The 17,202-nt window shown below is 43.8% G+C and overlaps 1 protein-coding gene across 1 annotated transcript in view; it reads right to left on the reverse strand.

The window, feature by feature from the left end:
* The window catches only part of SLC4A11 (solute carrier family 4 member 11), a gene marked incomplete at both ends in the record, with an annotated part of 92,652 nt that overhangs the window by 4,173 nt on the left and 71,277 nt on the right, over positions 1–17,202 (reverse strand). Inside the window, 6 exons of the mRNA XM_080343768.1 lie at positions 1,145–1,340; positions 6,820–6,993; positions 9,992–10,160; positions 11,295–11,401; positions 12,144–12,393; positions 16,832–16,905. Coding sequence (XP_080199894.1) covers positions 1,145–1,340; positions 6,820–6,993; positions 9,992–10,160; positions 11,295–11,401; positions 12,144–12,393; positions 16,832–16,905 — 970 coding nt within the window. The remainder of the gene's footprint in view (positions 1–1,144; positions 1,341–6,819; positions 6,994–9,991; positions 10,161–11,294; positions 11,402–12,143; positions 12,394–16,831; positions 16,906–17,202) is intronic.

The following is a 17,202-nucleotide window of genomic DNA, read 5'->3' on the forward strand; positions in this document are numbered from 1 at the left end:
CACATACATCAGTAACTATTCAATCCTTCTTCAAAAATTGACATGACAAATGTAATCTTTACCGAGATTTCACACTTTTAATCTCTGGGATGTAATATCAAAGATCAAGATAGATTAGCAGAGATGTAGAGCCAAATTTGAGCCTTATTAAGCCCCTGAACCTCATTTTATAAGGGGTGAGCTGGACACCTCTTATTGCTCCCAGGTACCATATACACTGCAAATCAACACCTCCTCAGCACTCGTAACAGAGATGGCTTGAAAACAGATCTTCCAGGTTCGTTTTCATCCCGCATCAGTCGGGTTTCAATAATGCAAATAACTTAGAGTTTAAAATCCCATCCCGTGATATTCCACACGAGTCAAAATGAAAGCGTAAAATACAGCAAAAAAAAGTTACCTGTTCTGAAGCTTTGTTGGTGAAATCAGGGATCACCATTTACTGACATTATGCACGTGCTTTTATTACTTTTATTTTTAATTTTAGAATGTGTCTACCCTGCAGCTCACAGACATCACAGTGGGGTTTTAAAACTTACAAACACCCTACATTCAGTGAGCAGCAGTTTCTTTGAATATATTTTTGTATTCTACACAGTTTAGGGGGTGTTTTGACTGGTAGCAGGAATCCTGGCTCCATCCACGCACTCATTTTTACCTTCTGGAAATAGGGGCTCCAGAGCAATTCTTAGATTGAAAAGAGAATGACTACATTACTCTGAGCAAGAAAACTCAAATGCTTTCGTAGCAGTGAAAAGCAGAATTTAAAGGACAGATGAGACACCGTGCAATTCTACAAATTCAGCTACCACCTCTTTTTAACCCAACAATAACCATACCACTTTCGTTGTCGCACACTGTGTTATTCTCCCACTCATTTGTCTGCTGTAATGGAAAGATTTCTCTTTTTCATGGCTCGGTGGCAGCCAGGCTCACATAGAGAACAAGTTTCCCTCCGTCTTTGCAGAGAAAGTGAAATGGATATGAAGTGCAGGTTGGAGCTGGAAATCAGCCTCTCGAGAACATGAATTTTGTGGGTAACACTGTTCCCAACACCAGCAGCTTTCCTGGCACGTTTTGCTTCCAAGGCTGTAAATCAAATTTCATTTTCTGCTCCAGCAGGCTGGCGTCCTGGTCCACGTACCTGTTCTTTGAGCAGGAGAGCCACCCTTTCAAAGAGCTGGTTCCCATCTATGGAGGTCAACGCGATGTAGAGGAAGAGGCCGTAGAGAACGGGCTTTGGGATCCACTGGAGAGGTAAAGGGAGGAGCAGGAGCGAGAGGCCAACCAAGAAATTTGCCACGAGACTCGTCAGCCGCGTCTCCTTCACACTCACAATCCTGAAAGCGAGAAAACAAGGATTAAAGGAGCAGGATGATATCCCAGCATCCACGTAAAGCTTATGGCTGGGGCTCCCTGCTCCGTGTAGCTGCAGGACACGTGCTGCGGGGGAAAGGGAAACTCGTCCCCGCGGCACTGAGATCAGCAGTTCTGGCCCGAGAAGGCAGAGCGAGCTCCGCTGGACCCGGGCCAGGCGCTTAATCCACAGCTCAAACCCAGCAGCTGGAAAAAGGCCAAATTCCCCTTCTGCAGAGCTCCACAGATCCCATCCTGAACTAAATTGCCCTCTAAACTAATTCTGTTTAGCACATCGAACGAAAAAAAGGCCAGGCAAGACTCCTCTTTCTGGGCAGTAATCCTTTCCTCAATTTACCCAGCTGGCTTTGATCCAAAAGAAAACTCATCAACTTCTACAGGAACTAATGAGCCTCTTGAACAAAATAAGTCTGCAGGCTCTCAAGTGCGAGTCAGCATTTTTGATGTATATGAGGATCTCCTTGTTTACATGGGAGGGAAAGCTGAGAGCACTACTTGGGGAGCTCAAAAATTTAATTCTGCTGTGTATAATAGCAGTTGCACTGCAAATTGCCTATTAACATGCAAAACATGTAATTAATTGATGCAAATTTTCCAGAGATGACAGACCACAGATTGATTTTTTTTCACAATGGAGGAAAAAAGCCTGACAAGAAAACATGCAGCAATTTCAGTGGGGGGTGAGGGAAGGTTGCTTTGTTTTTCCTTCATTTCATTTCAACTAAACCTGTGAGCACCTCCTAGTTTAAAACAAAATACCAGAAACAATAGGAGGAAAGAAAACTCATCTTTCAAAACTATTTATAATGGAGAAAAGTGTGATTCTTACATAACTTTGAGAAGATAAATTCAATTCAGTGGATAAGTTAGTGAGTAAATCCCACTATAATCAAGACAAATTCTTGTCCATAGGCTGTTTTGGCATCATCCAGTGGCCTCGTTCCCTGGCCGTGAGACCTCATATTCCAAATTAACCCTGTGCACAAAATATGCTGACAATTAACACAACAAACAGCCATGAGAGCCACTCAAACACATTTCCACATTTGCATGTGCTCTGTTGGGACTTCAGAATCCCTTCTGTTCTAAAAAGGACTGCTTCCCAGCAAATTCTTTCAATATTAAGTTTTTGGGAGTCTGGCTTACAAGTAACATCAGGCTAAATTTCAAATCTGTTCATACATTCAAGAGCACAATGAAGCTGTGGGGATGAAGGAGCCTTGAACTATTTATTTAGAGGGCATTAGAACTATTATTTAGAGGGCAAGGGTAACAGCCTAAGGCTTGCTCTCAAGGTTTGGATCACGAAAAGCCATCAGACCTAAGCAACAACAGAGATCACAAACAGAACCCAAAATCCTGAGGACACTTGAATTCCTTTGTGTATAATGGGGCAGATCAAACATATCTAGGATTATCAAAAAAGGATGCATAGAAGAGCCACAGGAGATGTTAACCTCTAAGTAACTCATCCCCTCAAACTCAGATAGGTTTAAAGAACAGAAACCACATCTTTCCTCCTTCCAAATATGTATTATTTTCAGATCCTCTTGCAAGTCTCCTGTATCAAGAGGTCCCTGCCAATGCCTAGAGAAGCTGAAGGAAAGCAGGATCCCAGAATCCCAGCCTCGTTGGGGTTGAAGGGACTGCTAGAGATCATCCAGTCCAACCCACCTGCTCATGCAGGGTCACCAGAGCAGATCACACAGGGTCGTGTCCAGGTGGGTTTGAATGTCTCAGAGAAGGAGACTCCACAGCCTCTCTGGGCAGCCTGGGCCAGGGCTCTGGTACCTCAAAGTGAAGAAGTTTCTCCTCATATTCAGATGGAACCTCCTGTGTTTCAGTCTGTGCCCATTGCCCCTCATCCTGTCATTGGGCACCACTGAACAGAGTCTGGTCCATCCTCTTGACACGCACTCTGAGATATTTATCACCATTGATGAGATCCTCTCTCAGCTTCTCTTCTCCAGGCTGAACAGCCCCAGCTCTCTCAGTCTCTCCTCATAAGAAAGATGCTCCAGACCCCCCAGCATCTTTGTAGCCGCTGCTGGACTCACTCCAGTAATTCCTTGTCCTTCTTAAAACTTGGAAGCCCAGAACTGGACACAGAACTCCAGATGTGGCCCCATCAGGGCAGAGCAGAGCGGGAGGAACAACCTCCCTTGACCTGCTGGCCACACTTTTCCTAATGCACTTCACTCTTCAGACTGTCCTTGCCAGATCCAGAAGAACTGGGACATCACCTGGATGGATATAGTTCAGCACCCTTTTCACCACCTTCAGGTCTGTTTCACCACAAAACAGAAGTCTTGGAGATGACAGAGCCAAGCAGCTTAAAGCACAACTGCGAGTGCTAATTCAGAGTAATTTGACAGTCCAACAAGGACTGGTCAGGTCTCTACCAAAACCACTACAAGCCTCTCAAGTGGCCCAGTAACACAGGAGCGAAATGATGCACTAATTGGTTTAGCCTCATCCAGGTACATCAAGAGCTCCCCTGGCTTCATCATCATGCAAGGTATAGAAGCAGCATTTCAGGCAAAAACCAAACCCACTGGATCAAATCAAAGCCTGCAAGCATCAGTCTGAGCTTGCAAAAGCCTGCCAGGTTCCTGGAAAGCAAAGTCAGGATCAAAATCAGATATACAGCCACCTCATTTCTACCAGATGCAAGTGTGCAAGTACAACAAAAGCCCAGAGTAGCAGCCCTTTGGTAATAGATTTTTGAAGTTCATGCAATTTTCTGCCTGTCATCTCTTGGGGATGCAGCAATCGCAGAACTAGTGTTTGATCATAGACAAGATCCACTGCAACTAACTACTGCCAGCTCCTGCTAACACCACTTATTAAAGTAGTGTGGAATTTCTTAGTAGAACATAGTTTAAATTGCTCATAATTGACCCAACTTGTGATCCTTAAAGCTGAAGTTCCCAGCCCCAGCTGGTCTCAGAAGACCAGCCTCAGTCTTCTGCCAGTTCTAGCACCTTCCTTGTTTCCAAAGTAAGGATATCAAGAGCAGTTACATGAAGCCAATAGAAGACACCTTGTAATTTGTATGTGTTCAGAAACTGGTTTGGCCCTTGAGGAAGCAGTGCCAGAAAGCATGTGCTGCAATGAAGTAGTTAATGGAGATTAAAGAGCATGATCCAGGCTCGTTTCCCCAGGATCCTTTAAATACAGCTAGCACAGGATTAGCCATTCATTCCCAGCCTCCTCCATATGAGTAATGAGGGCATGTTTGCAGATTGCCACATGAAACTCAAGTGGTTACTCTACAGGGGAGAAGAAAGTTTTACTCTCGTTGTGACAGATCTTTATTCTTGTTTACATCATCATCCTCACTTAGCGCTTTGATTCGAGTGCAGGAGAGGAGGCTGCCAAGGGAGCCAGTGCTGAAAGAGCTCCTGATTTTCTATAATAATTGAGCTTCAGGACGTTTTTCAGCAGAGCTGGCTAAGAGAAAAAAAAGACAACATCGCTCAGAGCCTCCTGTTTATAGCTCTATGTTTTGCAGAGAACACAAAGCTTCGGTCTCAGAGGGAGTTCAAATAATGAAGCAAATCCTCGTTGCCCTCTTCGCCCCAATATCAGGTTCACAGCACTCACTGACATACCCATTTGCCTCCAGCAGAGGAAGAGCTGTGCCGCAAGGGAAGACACTTAGTGAGATTGGGGCATCCCACAGCTCTTTCAGGATAATATCCAGAGCCTTATCTAGGTGAGCATCACTAAATGCTCTTTTAGGGGAGCTGGGTGAAGGAACAGAGGACAAGGGCAGAAAGTAGCCCTTAATTCAGGCAGGGAACCAGACTTTGTCAAGGAGAAGCCAGAGAGCAGAATAAAGACGGTGGCAAAACAGGAAAAAAGCCACCAGGTATTAAAATTGACAACAGAAGACACAGGGGGAGGTTTGGCACATGAGTTTCAAAGTGTAAATTATACATCTCACAAAGAAATGGAGAGCAGAGATATCCCAGAGCAGATCATGGACACCAAGAGCAAGGGCATGGATTAAAACCCTACAGAACTCAAACTACAAAGTTTCCTCTTTTGTTTTAAATAGGGTTTAGCATTGACTTAAGACAAAGATATAATTGTGGCAGCAACTAACACCAACACATACTAATGGGAATATGAGCCCAAGAGACTGATCTTCCAGGAAAGATTTGGAAAAGCATCACAGGGAACAGCAGGACTTGGCTATTTCCAGATGTAGAAGGTGAAATCTGTCCATCACAGACCCAAAAAAGCAGCTGTGCCAGCTGGCAACAAGAAATGCATGAAGGCAAGACCAAAATTAAAAGACAGATACACTTCATCCCCCAAAGTAAATGACCGCTTAGCCTCACTTTTGATAAGTGGCAACTCTGAAAATGGAAAGTAAGACAGGATAATAGGACTAATGGCATGTGAGTGGAAATTACCACTTCTGAGGTGAAAACACTCAGTTGTAACACACTGAGATCAAACAGACCAGATAATCTCTATTTTGGAGCAGGTTTCATGAGAATTTTTTTTTTAATCTTTATTTTTTAAATAGGCATCTGGTAGGAGCATGCTGGACAACTCAGAACAGAAAAACAAGTTGGTCTTAAATAGAATGCCATGACCCAAGCACAGCTCCACAGTCGCTTTTGCTTAAGAAACAAGATAATTTAATAAGCATCTCGCCTTCCTGAAATGTGGTGGCAGATGCTATGGGAGCTCTGAAATAATGCTGCATTTTTCCTGCCCTTTGTAATAACCACCAGACAGGTTTCAGGCAATGAATCAGGCTGGATTTTTTCTGGTGAAGACATCTGGAAAGATCTGGCCAAAGCATCTCCTCAGCTTTCCACAAGGTTAAACCCTAAAAAAGGCCCTGGCTGATCCCTCCAGAGGACAATCTACATCAGAGTGGGCTGAACCCCTGCAGGTTGACACCAGCCACTGATCAGAGAATCATTTTGGTTGGAAGAAACCCTCAAGATTGAATCCAAACATAACTTAACTCTAGCGCTAAACCATATTCCTGAGAACCTCATCTAAATGCCTTTTAGACCCCTCCAGGGATGGTGACTCCAGCACTGCCCGGGGCAGCCTGTTCCAATGCCCAACAGCCCTTTGGGGAAGAAATTGTTCCCAAGATCCAACCTCAACCTCCCCTGATGCAACTTGAGGCCATTTCCTCTTGTCCTATCACTTGCTACTCATGAGAGGAGACCAAACCCCTCATTTCAGGTAGTTGTAGACAGAAATCTGTGTCAATCTTAAAATAAGCGCTTTGGTGAGGGAGATGAAGCAAGGTGTTGCCACCTGAGGTGGCTTCATTTCACACATCTCCCTTCATATCTTGCAGGCCTTCAAGACGACAGCTAACTCCCCAACCACATAACCCACCGTACCCAAGGGATTAGGAAACCACAAGTCAAACCAAAGAGATCCAAGACAATTCCTACTTACGTCTCGTAGATATGTCCATTTTCTACCCTCTCCTCCACATAGGCCAGGGCGCGGACGTGCATTGGGGAGTGAGGGAAGGCAGCGTGGATCCACGGGAGGCCGAAGAGTGACAGCCCTGTGTTGATCAGCGCAACGAGCAGGAGGTCCCAGTGATAAGCTGTTCCCTTCACCAACCTGAAATGAGGTGTTTGTTGACAGCAGTTACACCCGCTGCAAACAATAGCAGGCTGCCCTTGCTGAACCTGAGCTCGAATGCTGAACACCGAAGTGCACTTCTGAGCACAGAGCAATTTCACACTCCTCCTGCTTCACAGCCTGTGTTACACGAACATGAAAGGTAATGAAACTTGATAGTTTGCTCCCAAAGCAGTCATCTCCTGGAAAGAACAAGGCTGAGCAGAAAAGGCAACCCACTAAAATAACAGTCCATTAAAATTTCACCAGCATTTTACTGCTACGTTTATTGCAGAGTCCACTCAAAATATACATGCAGACTTGCTCAGACAGTCCATAGAATCACAGAATAGTTTGGGCTGGAAAAGACCTTCCCAGCTCCCCCAGTGCCCCCCCGCCATGACAGGGACATCTTCACCAGCTCAGGTTGCTCAGAGCCCCGTCCAGCCTGGCCTGGGATGTCTCCAGGGATGGCTCATCCACCACCTCTCTGGCCAACCTGGGCCAGGCTCTCACAATCCTCACTGTAAAACTTCTCCTCATATCTATCCATTCCATGCAGGGAGTGGTTAGAAACCTGAGCACACATTGCCAAACTACTGATACTGAAGTTTCCCCCTCATCTCATTTTAACCCCAATTTCTCTCTTTCCTCACAAGCAGAACATGTGCTCAGTATGCTGCAGTAATCCCCTAATTATGTAATTGCTACTGCACGATGAGAAAATAGGACATGAATTCATTAGACTTCAGCTCCTCCTTGGTTGAGAACCAAGGAGATAAGCTCCTAACTTTGGTGCATACAGCGTAGCCTCTACATTTTCTTTCTTGGGGTACAGGGAAACTGTCAGCATTCACCAAGGAAGATGACAGTTTCACAAGGATGACACATAGTAGCTGGTAACAAACTCACATCTAGTTCAACCTTGCCATGTTTTTGCAAAGTCTGCCCCTCTCCTGAATACATTCATCTGGTGCCAGCCACTCAGATGCAATAAGTTTAGAAAAAGGCTGTGGAAGGATTCAGCACTCAGAGGTTGATACTTAAAGGTCTATAACTGTGTTTCTGCCTGGCACTTTCAAACTGGCAAGAAACACCATTTAGGTGTCTTAATGCCACCCAAGCAAACTCCATTCAGAGACTTGGAGCCAGAGATGCTGCAGGATGAGAGGTGCATGGAGCTATTAGACATGACCCTGTAGACATGTTCTACAATGAAACATCTGTGTCAAAGAACAGCAGATGTCATTGTTCAGGCAGCAGAAATCTTGGGTGGGGTTTGGTTTTGGAAGAAGACGACTCGTCTCACTTGGAAGCACTCAACTCCATTGAGTGAGGAGGTGGCCACAGGGTGACCAGGTCAGGTAGATGTCTACACTGCAAAGCTTCTGAAGCTGGAAGGTGCTGGCAGGAAGGGTGGGATTGTAAACACGCTTCCTGCATTGGCTCACACTTCGAAAGCACAGCCCCTGCTCACATGCTGCTTTCTCAGAGCAAAAGCATCTCCAGCATCCCCAGGGTTATCTTTTGATTGTCCCATCTGCCCTTTTTAGAGGGCATTCTATGTACAAAGGTCATACATGTAACAGCAGCATCATTTTAGCCCCCTTGGGACACTGTTTGGTCTCAGCAGGCTTGCAGCACTGGATGTAGTCCACACCTGCTTTGACCAGCAGACAGGCTCCATTGAGCTTGTCTAGCTCAACACACAGATATCTACGTACCTTATCCTAAATTACCTTCACACTCCCCAACCAGCACAGTATTCCTTGCACTATCCCATAAGCCTCCTCTGTTTATTCTTTACCAAGGCACATCAGTGTTCTTTCAGGCAAACATCTTTTCCCCCCCTTTCTTTTTCCTACAGGAGGATATCACTACATTTGGTAAGACACCAAACAGCACGTTCTCCATGTAGCTCATCTGGATGATGGTATTTTTATTCTGTGATGGTATCACAAACAGAAGATGTCAAGTTGTAGTTTTCCTGTCTCTAAAAGCCCATGTCCTAATACCTGATCAGCATAAGCTCAGCCCTGTAACAAGGCATTATGAAAAACACTACGAAGAGCTCCAAATAATATTTTACATTCCTTAAAGACATCCTAGTGGAAAACACCAACTTGTATTAGGAAAGAGATGACCCACTTACATTACAGATTTATGCAACGCTTCACTTAAAGGGATATAATAAAGATAAGAGGAAAAATCATGTGGTCAAAGGAAACCAAATTAGCGTAACTGGATTTGAGCTTGTCTTTTCTCCGTGTCACTCCAGCTACACCAGGGAGAATGCTAATGTATTTTATGCAAGGAGAGAAACCTCCCACGCATTACATTAGCAAAAAATCCTCTGAGACATTGTGGTTTCCCTGGAAAAAGAGTCATATGCATTCATTCTTGATATCATATCTGATTGCAGCTAGCATAAAAACAGAGGGAATATTTTAATAGTGCAACATCTCAACACAAGTTTGCACGTAAATCAGACATATGAGATATTAGACATACTGTTTTACTTCCACCTTTTCAGTTGGAGACTAACAGCTCCAAACTCTTATTTTCTGATGCTGAACTGCAGCGTATCGTGCTATGACATTCGTGCAGGTCATTGGCTTTCCATTTTCAATAACTCCTCTGTACTGTAAGCGCAGTGCAAGTGTCCACATGGGTCAGACACACCCTAAATACCTGGAGGTACACCCACAGACCTCAAATCATACAAAATATCTATATAACATTCATACATTGGTAAAGAAGAAACAGATTGAGGTGATGAGCTAATTGATGCTTTGTATTTTTGGCTCCCTGCCACAATGTTGGGTTTTTGGGATGGTCAGGAGTTAAGCAGTAGAGTTACTTTCATCTGTGACAACAGTAGTTCTCCAGAACATGTTACAAATACCCTGATATTCAAGACAAACTTTGGACAAGCAGTGCTGGGAAAGAGACTCAAGGACATCCCTCCACAAAGGATGAGGGGTACCGAAAGCATTACCTGTTCTCCGGTGCATTTGTGAGCGACGCCACGATGTTCTGCTCTATGAAGAAGAGCATGGACAGAAGGAACCCCAGCCCCATGGCGCTCATCACTGACCCGATGGACAGGGACTGGACCGGGGCCAGCATGAACAAGCTCTCAGAGGTGTTGTAGTTAAATTTTGACACTGGAAAGATGAGGAGAATGATGTTAGGAGGCACCTTCTTGTCCAGCTATCACATGGACTCTGTTTCATGCACACCACAAACTATGGGGAAGCAACATGGCAAGCCAGGCGTGATGCTCTGGCACGTGGGAGCCAGAAGGCCATAGAAGATGGGCTCATCTGGCTGGTTTAGTTTATATTGTTTTCCTCCATCCCCTTAGAACTTGGCTGCCATCCTGATTTGACAGATTACTGCTCGTTCTAGCAGGACATTACATATATTTGAGCAAAACAAAAGAGGGAAACTTGTTTTCCCACAGATGCGAGGTGTTTTTAGATTAGAAAACCTTATTTCTAACTAGCAGCATACTCCTGCTCAGTTAATCAACTGACAGTGGCATTTAAAAACTTCCTCACATCCAACAAGCTGCGCAAGGCATTTTAGTCTAAAATGCCCCTACTTTCCTGCCATTGGAAGAAATCCACGACTAGGGATAAATCACACATGGCCACACATTATACAATCCAACTGGATGGAATGGCCATCACAGAAAAAAAAGCCATTTCTTATTTGTTTCCATACATTTCCTCGCCATCATCCACTCACGTCACCACAGGACAATGCAATTCCTGTCCCCATTAACGCTTCCTGATATGGAAAAGTTGATCTATTTGGCCAATGAATGGCGCCTCATTTTTAGATTTCTTTGTGTAACTTAAACTGCCCAGACGCTCTGCACCATTTCACCTAAATGAGGAAAACGTAAGCTGGAGACAAAGAGGACAGGCTGGGATCATCATCTCTATGTCTGTATGGCTGGCAACAACCCTTCCTGCCTGCTAATTACTCTGCCCTTTGTTCTTTGCTAGAAATTGTGGCTCCCCTTATTGTAAGGGATATATACTTTAAATTACATTGAAATGAAAAGACACACTGGAATAATCTGTCTAGAAAAAAAACTTCACTCAGCCTCGTTTGATTAAGGTTTTCCATGAATTCAATCTAACATTGAGGAAATCTGAGCTCTTGGTGTGGTGGGAGGTACACATAGTATTTGTGAAATTATACAGAACTTGGCTATTTTTTTAGCAAAATTATCCTTGGATTTCATTTTTCATCCACTAAATAGTCCAGAGAATAAAAACTTAACTTACTTTCGATTTCCTTGAAGATATAGGAGCCCACAACAGAGAAAGTCAGAACTGAAATCGGTAAGGCACAGTCAGACAGAATTTCGCGTACTCTTGCATGCAAATATGGGCTGCAATTTAAAGACAGAAAATCCCCATCAGCACCACACTGCAGGGACAACAGCTCAATCCAGATTGCATTAATGCTTTAACAAGTGAAAACTCAGCCCAATCTTGCAATTCTAAACAAATACTTGGAGTGAAGAATTAGTCTTTAATTCAGCCCTGAATCCTCTGGAATCTGTAGCCTTTGAAAGTTGATAAATGCATAAGCAAAACCCATGAAGAAACAAACCAAGATGCAAGCTAGAAAAACATCCTCCAAGCACCAATTTGTGTCTTATTTCCACTTTAGTTTAATTGCTTATGAAGAGTTCTAAGGGCAATGGGAGTAAAATCCAAATCAGGGCTGGGCATTTGACTCCTAAGAGCATAGTGAAGGTCAGTTCCCCTTAGACCTTCCAGCACCCACCGGGGATTTTGCCCACTGAGATGGTTCAATGCCTGTTTGGGGAAGAATTACATGAGTTTCAACACAAAAGACGTAGTTCACCCAAAGCTTTCTAAAAAGTCACTTGCGATGCCAAAACAAATACAGAAGGGCAACGTCCAGTGACCGAACGTTTTGTTCTGCTGCTCACATTTTCCAGGTGGCCAGCCAAGTTCATCTCTGGCTTTGGTTTCCACTGCCGCTAATGGAAGAGTTACACCTGATTTTACTAGGTTACAAAACTAAGATCTGAACCGTTAGCCATTCCTCACAGGTAACATGAAATAATCAGTAGTCTGAGCTCTAAGACTGAAGTAACTCACCTTTTCTTAAACTGATAGAGCGTATGGCCAAGCCAAAGGGTACCCAACATCAACATGAGACTAAGGACGGCAGTTTCACGTCCATAATGCACATCATGCGTGCCTGTTTGATTCTCTAGGGATATGGATCTGCTCACTGATGAATTCATCAAGAAGGTGGTATTGATGCCGAGGCTTGGAATAGCATCAGTTCGTGCTTTTTCCAAGTAACTGTCTCCTGTGCGCCCATGGCAGTAATATTTCTTAAAAACTGTACAAACAACCAACAGGCAAGCATTAGGATAGGTTTGTGACAATCAAAGCAAGCAATATAAAGTACTTCTTTCTTGCTTGATCATGCAGTATTAACATTACGCTTCAGCAGGTTTATAGCTCTACCCCTCAAAGCAGTGAACAGAAACCAGGAGAGCTGCTTCTCTTATAAAGCCAGCGCTTCGCAAATTCTATTCTTTACTTATTTTAACAGGTCAAAATTAAATTCATCTAAAGCAACAACGATTGAAGGACTTCCAGTGCCAGTTATTTACATTATTTTGTTCCTAGCACTGGAATCGCTGCTCTTAAATAAATTATATATTAAAAATATGTATAACAACATAAACCTACTTTGATCAGCCTGGTAAACAAATTCCATCAGGAACTCTGATAAAATTAAGAGCAGCCAGGCTGCACAGATCCTTAAGCGGACTATAAAACGTACAGTAATTACTTTTCCTCCAAGGTTGGTCCAGATTTTAAAGGTAAGTGTTTTGATATGCAAAACCTGGCAGAAGATTTAAACGTACATTGCAAATGAAAATACAGTTACAAGAGCACGTGAGGTAAACCTGTACAAGTGAAACACCCAGTAATGCCTCTGGAACTGTCCATAAGTGTATTAGGTTCACTAAGAGGCATTTACATAAGTAATTAACAGCTGTAAATACACCCTTGATCTTGCTCATTTAGACAGCTGTGTTCCCATTTCTGTGGCACTAGCTCGCTCCAAGCTTATCAACATGTTTGGATGATTTTGGGAACAAGAGCCTGAGGTGATAGAAGGAGAAAGTAAAACCAGAAGATGGATGTTGGGCTTTGCAGCCTTGATGCGCCCACATTTCACTATCAGATAGCAGCACCGCTCACCCCATCGCCATGGGGAGATACAGGAGGATGAAACCACCTCCGAGCTTTGCAGCCTCTGCCTTTCTTTGCTTTAGTCCAAAATATCCCTTCAAACTTTGCATTGGGAAACTTGAAAAGTTTAGCGTAAGACCATCATCTTCAGGTGAAAATGCAACAAAATAATAATCAATCACCAAATAATAATCAAGTTTCTGAAAACCCCCAGCACCTCAGCTTTTCCATCTCCAACAGGGAAAGCAGGCAAACTGTGATTCTAAATATTCAAAACCAAGCAAAACTAAACATTCTTGCAAAGCAGAATTGGTATTTGCAATCACCCTGGATTTGGCCAAAGCACAGTTTGTGTTACTGCTGCTTTGGAGCTCACCCCAGTGTAAAACACCATGTTTTATCATTTTAGCAGGGGTAACAACCCTTCTTGTACCACCTTTGTGTTTTAACAGATGTCTAGGCATTGGACAAGTGGATGGGCTAAACAGGGCACGAAGGTCACAAGAGTAAAGATTATTTCACATTCAGTACTTCAGTATATAAATTTAAAGATCATAGTTTACAGCTCCAGGTTCAACCTTTCCATTTGCTCTCAGCAGCAGCCAGAAATGAGGAGAGCATCGTGCTTTTAAAGCACGAGAAAGGTTCCTGAAGCAAGGAGCAATCTCACTATGACCTCCATTAGCACGGTGTATTTCTGCGTCGCGCTCTACGGAAGAGGCTCTGCTCTCATTTCCTCCCTCCGTCCTCGCAGCTGCATCCAGCCCAGGCCGGACACCCACACCTGCTCTGCACACAGGTAAACTGAGGCACAGAGCACTGCCGTGACCTGCACAACAGTACAGAACGGGTTGTTGGAGGATTTGTGCTTTCCGGTTTTGAACGTTTAAAGGACACTTTTGTCATAACACAAATGATTATGGCTGTATTTCCTGAGGATTAGCAGCTGGCCAGGGCTAAGAGCCTGTTCACCATCTCCTCTGACCCTACGTGTTACCAAGTCCTAGAGACACGCACCATTACTGAGCATATGATAAACCAACAGCACTTACAGCTCAGCAACTATGCAGAACGCAATAGCATGCCTCTGTATTTAGATTTGAACTTAAATAAGAAACAAGTTACTTTTTGGGGTGGGTCCTGGGGATTTTCTCAATTTCCCCACACTTGGCTCCGCTGCAATAATACATTTATGGCCGAGCACATCTTTGGTGCCCTGTGTTCTATATTCTACATACACTACCTCTCAGGCTGCAATTCAGTTTGCACCCACCTCCAAACCAGATAGGATTGCTCCACTCTGTCCTGGATGTAGGAAAATAAACTTGGACTTCAGTCTTTTATTTAAATTAGAGCAATGAGAACGTGCCAAGACTACTACCAAAGGCCTTCATCCTGCACCACAGACTTGCTGTAAAGTATTAAGAATCCTACAAGTTTTGTGTTTGTTTTTATAACAGATCTAAGTGACTCCTGTTGCCCACATTCAGAGAGAGCAGCAAAGCAGGTGGTGCCCTCGCTGCAACGGAGCTTTTCTCAAACCCAGGGTGCGCTCAAGTTCCCTCCAACAACATTAACTCACTTTGTTTGCTTCGGCCGGTTCAGCACTGCTTCCTGCAGAGTGCAGATGTCAAGATCAAACAAACACAGCTTCGGTGGCTGGGCCACACGGCAAAAACAAAGTGTCACCGGGATGGTGTGAACGCACATGCCTTGATTCCTCTGTACAGGATTGCATCCTCCCCCTCCTTCTTTCCTGCACATCTATGAGTGGCTTGCAAATAAAGATCAAGGCTAGGAACAGAATGAGGAAAACATAGGCAAGAGCAGCATGTCCACTGGCACTCAGGAAGCCACAAAGTCCCTGTGAGCTGGCTCACTGTCACCAGGACACATCTAACAGCCTGTTACCAGCTTTCTTTTCCCACTTAACTACCCAACTGAAGTTCTGATGGGGAGATGGCAGCTGCAACCGTCACCTCCTGCTACCAAACAGGAGCAGGAGAAGATGAGCACGTGGCTGTGAGCTGCACTGGTGCCATGTGTTTAATTATGAGGGTTAAGGATGATTTCTGTGCCTGCCAGCATCAGTGCCCTTCTGCATCTGGGAATGTGTCTGATTTGATGTCCCACCTCCTGTTGCACTGAAGACTCCAGATGCAGCTCAAGCCAACATGAGCTGGCAAATAAGTGAAGTGTTGGTTTGATTTTATTGTTCCTGTAAGCTCAGCCCTTCCCAAGTACAAGGGAGAATTACACTAATTATACTAATTAACTTCCATGATCCTCTCCCCACCCCCACTACAATACTCTGAGGTATTACTCACGTATTCCTGGAATTCTGGCAGCTGAGACCAATGGGTGCTTTCTGCACCTTTAACCCACGCCCAACCCCTTGCTATGGGAAATCATCTACTATGGAAGCACTGAATATTTGCATTTGCTAATTTTTACAGAGCAGTTGAATATTCTGTTGAAGAACACTGGGTGCCACAGGGAGACTGTCCCACACCTCCAGAACAGGGCACGAGAAGCACACTAAGCAAAGCTCACAACTACATATTGAGCAAGGAGGAAGCAAAGCATCCCAGAATACCTTCTCTTTCACCAAGCTTTGTCTAAAGCAGGATATTTGAAAGATGCAGGTGTCATGCAAAGGAAAAAACCCTTCGATTGCACCAAAGTACACACCCAAGGAGCCAAATCAAAGATTCCCAATGAAGCAAGGAAGAATCTCGCTTCAAATTGCTTTGCAGTGTCAAACTTGCCCTTTGAAGGTGTTTTCTGTGCATGCAAAGATACCATAATGAGCCAAGCCTGAGAATCTTGAAAACACGGGACATGCTCAGTGTGCTGAGTGATGTCCTGAAGGATTTCAAAGGACAACCCAGATTTGGGGCTGTTGGACAATGGGTCATAACAAACAAGGAGTGCAGACTTGGCCAACTCCTCACCAGGATAACAGAAAGATTGCCATTCACATGGCATTTTCTGCTAACATTTTTACAAATACCTCCCGCCAACCCTGATCAGGAAGAAGAGAAGAAATTTGTTAAACCATAAGGCTGCTCATGGATACCCACCTAGAGCTTAACCCAGAAATAGGGACCAAGTGGTTGGAAAGGGCAGAATAGCTTTAGGAGCACACTGGAAGGGTCTCAAGTGCTCACATAAAAATGGGCAACCTCAACACATCTTTCACTTCCCTTCCGTGTAGCTGTAATCATGTAGCAAGGAAAGAGGTCTAGATGCACTGCATTTAAATTGAATGGTCTTGGCAAAAAATATCCAAGAAGAGATTGGTATCAGGAAAAGGCTTTCACAGCACCATTATTATGGTTTCTCCATTTGGTTAAAGTTAAGATACTAATCCTATCTCAGCTACCTGAAATTAGAACAGATAGAAATTCTACACATCCAGGCAAACTGCTGACAAAGGGCTGCTTCAGTCTCTCACAGGTTTTTCCTGAAGACCATGAATGAGCACAGAACAAGCAAACATCATGCATATTTACAGCCCTATACTTCCCTTTGACAAGGAAGCGGCACTGAAAAACACTAGCAAGACTTACCTTTAATAATGCCTTTGATAGCATCAAGCACAAAGGTGATGGATATAAAAAGTGCAATTATTTCTTCTGTCGACCTGCGGAAAAACCCCAGGAATTGAAACAGCCATTAGCAGTGTCTGCATTCAACTCCATTATTCAAAGGAAAATCAGCATATTCACGCATTCACATGAAAATATACCAATTTTAGTTAGACTTCAACTCAGGAAACAAAATCTAGTGAATCTTTAAAAGCTTCTTTCAAGCTGGAACAATAAGCTGAAATGATACTAGCCTCATCGCACAAAATACATTTAACAGCAAGTTTGCAATTAAGGAGCTTGTGGAATGTATAATTTTTCCATTTGCTGAATAATCGGATCAAAATATGACT

The sequence above is a fragment of the Nesoenas mayeri genome (assembly GCF_963082525.1).
Source record: "Nesoenas mayeri genome assembly, chromosome: 4".
Classification (NCBI taxonomy): domain Eukaryota; kingdom Metazoa; phylum Chordata; class Aves; order Columbiformes; family Columbidae; genus Nesoenas; species Nesoenas mayeri.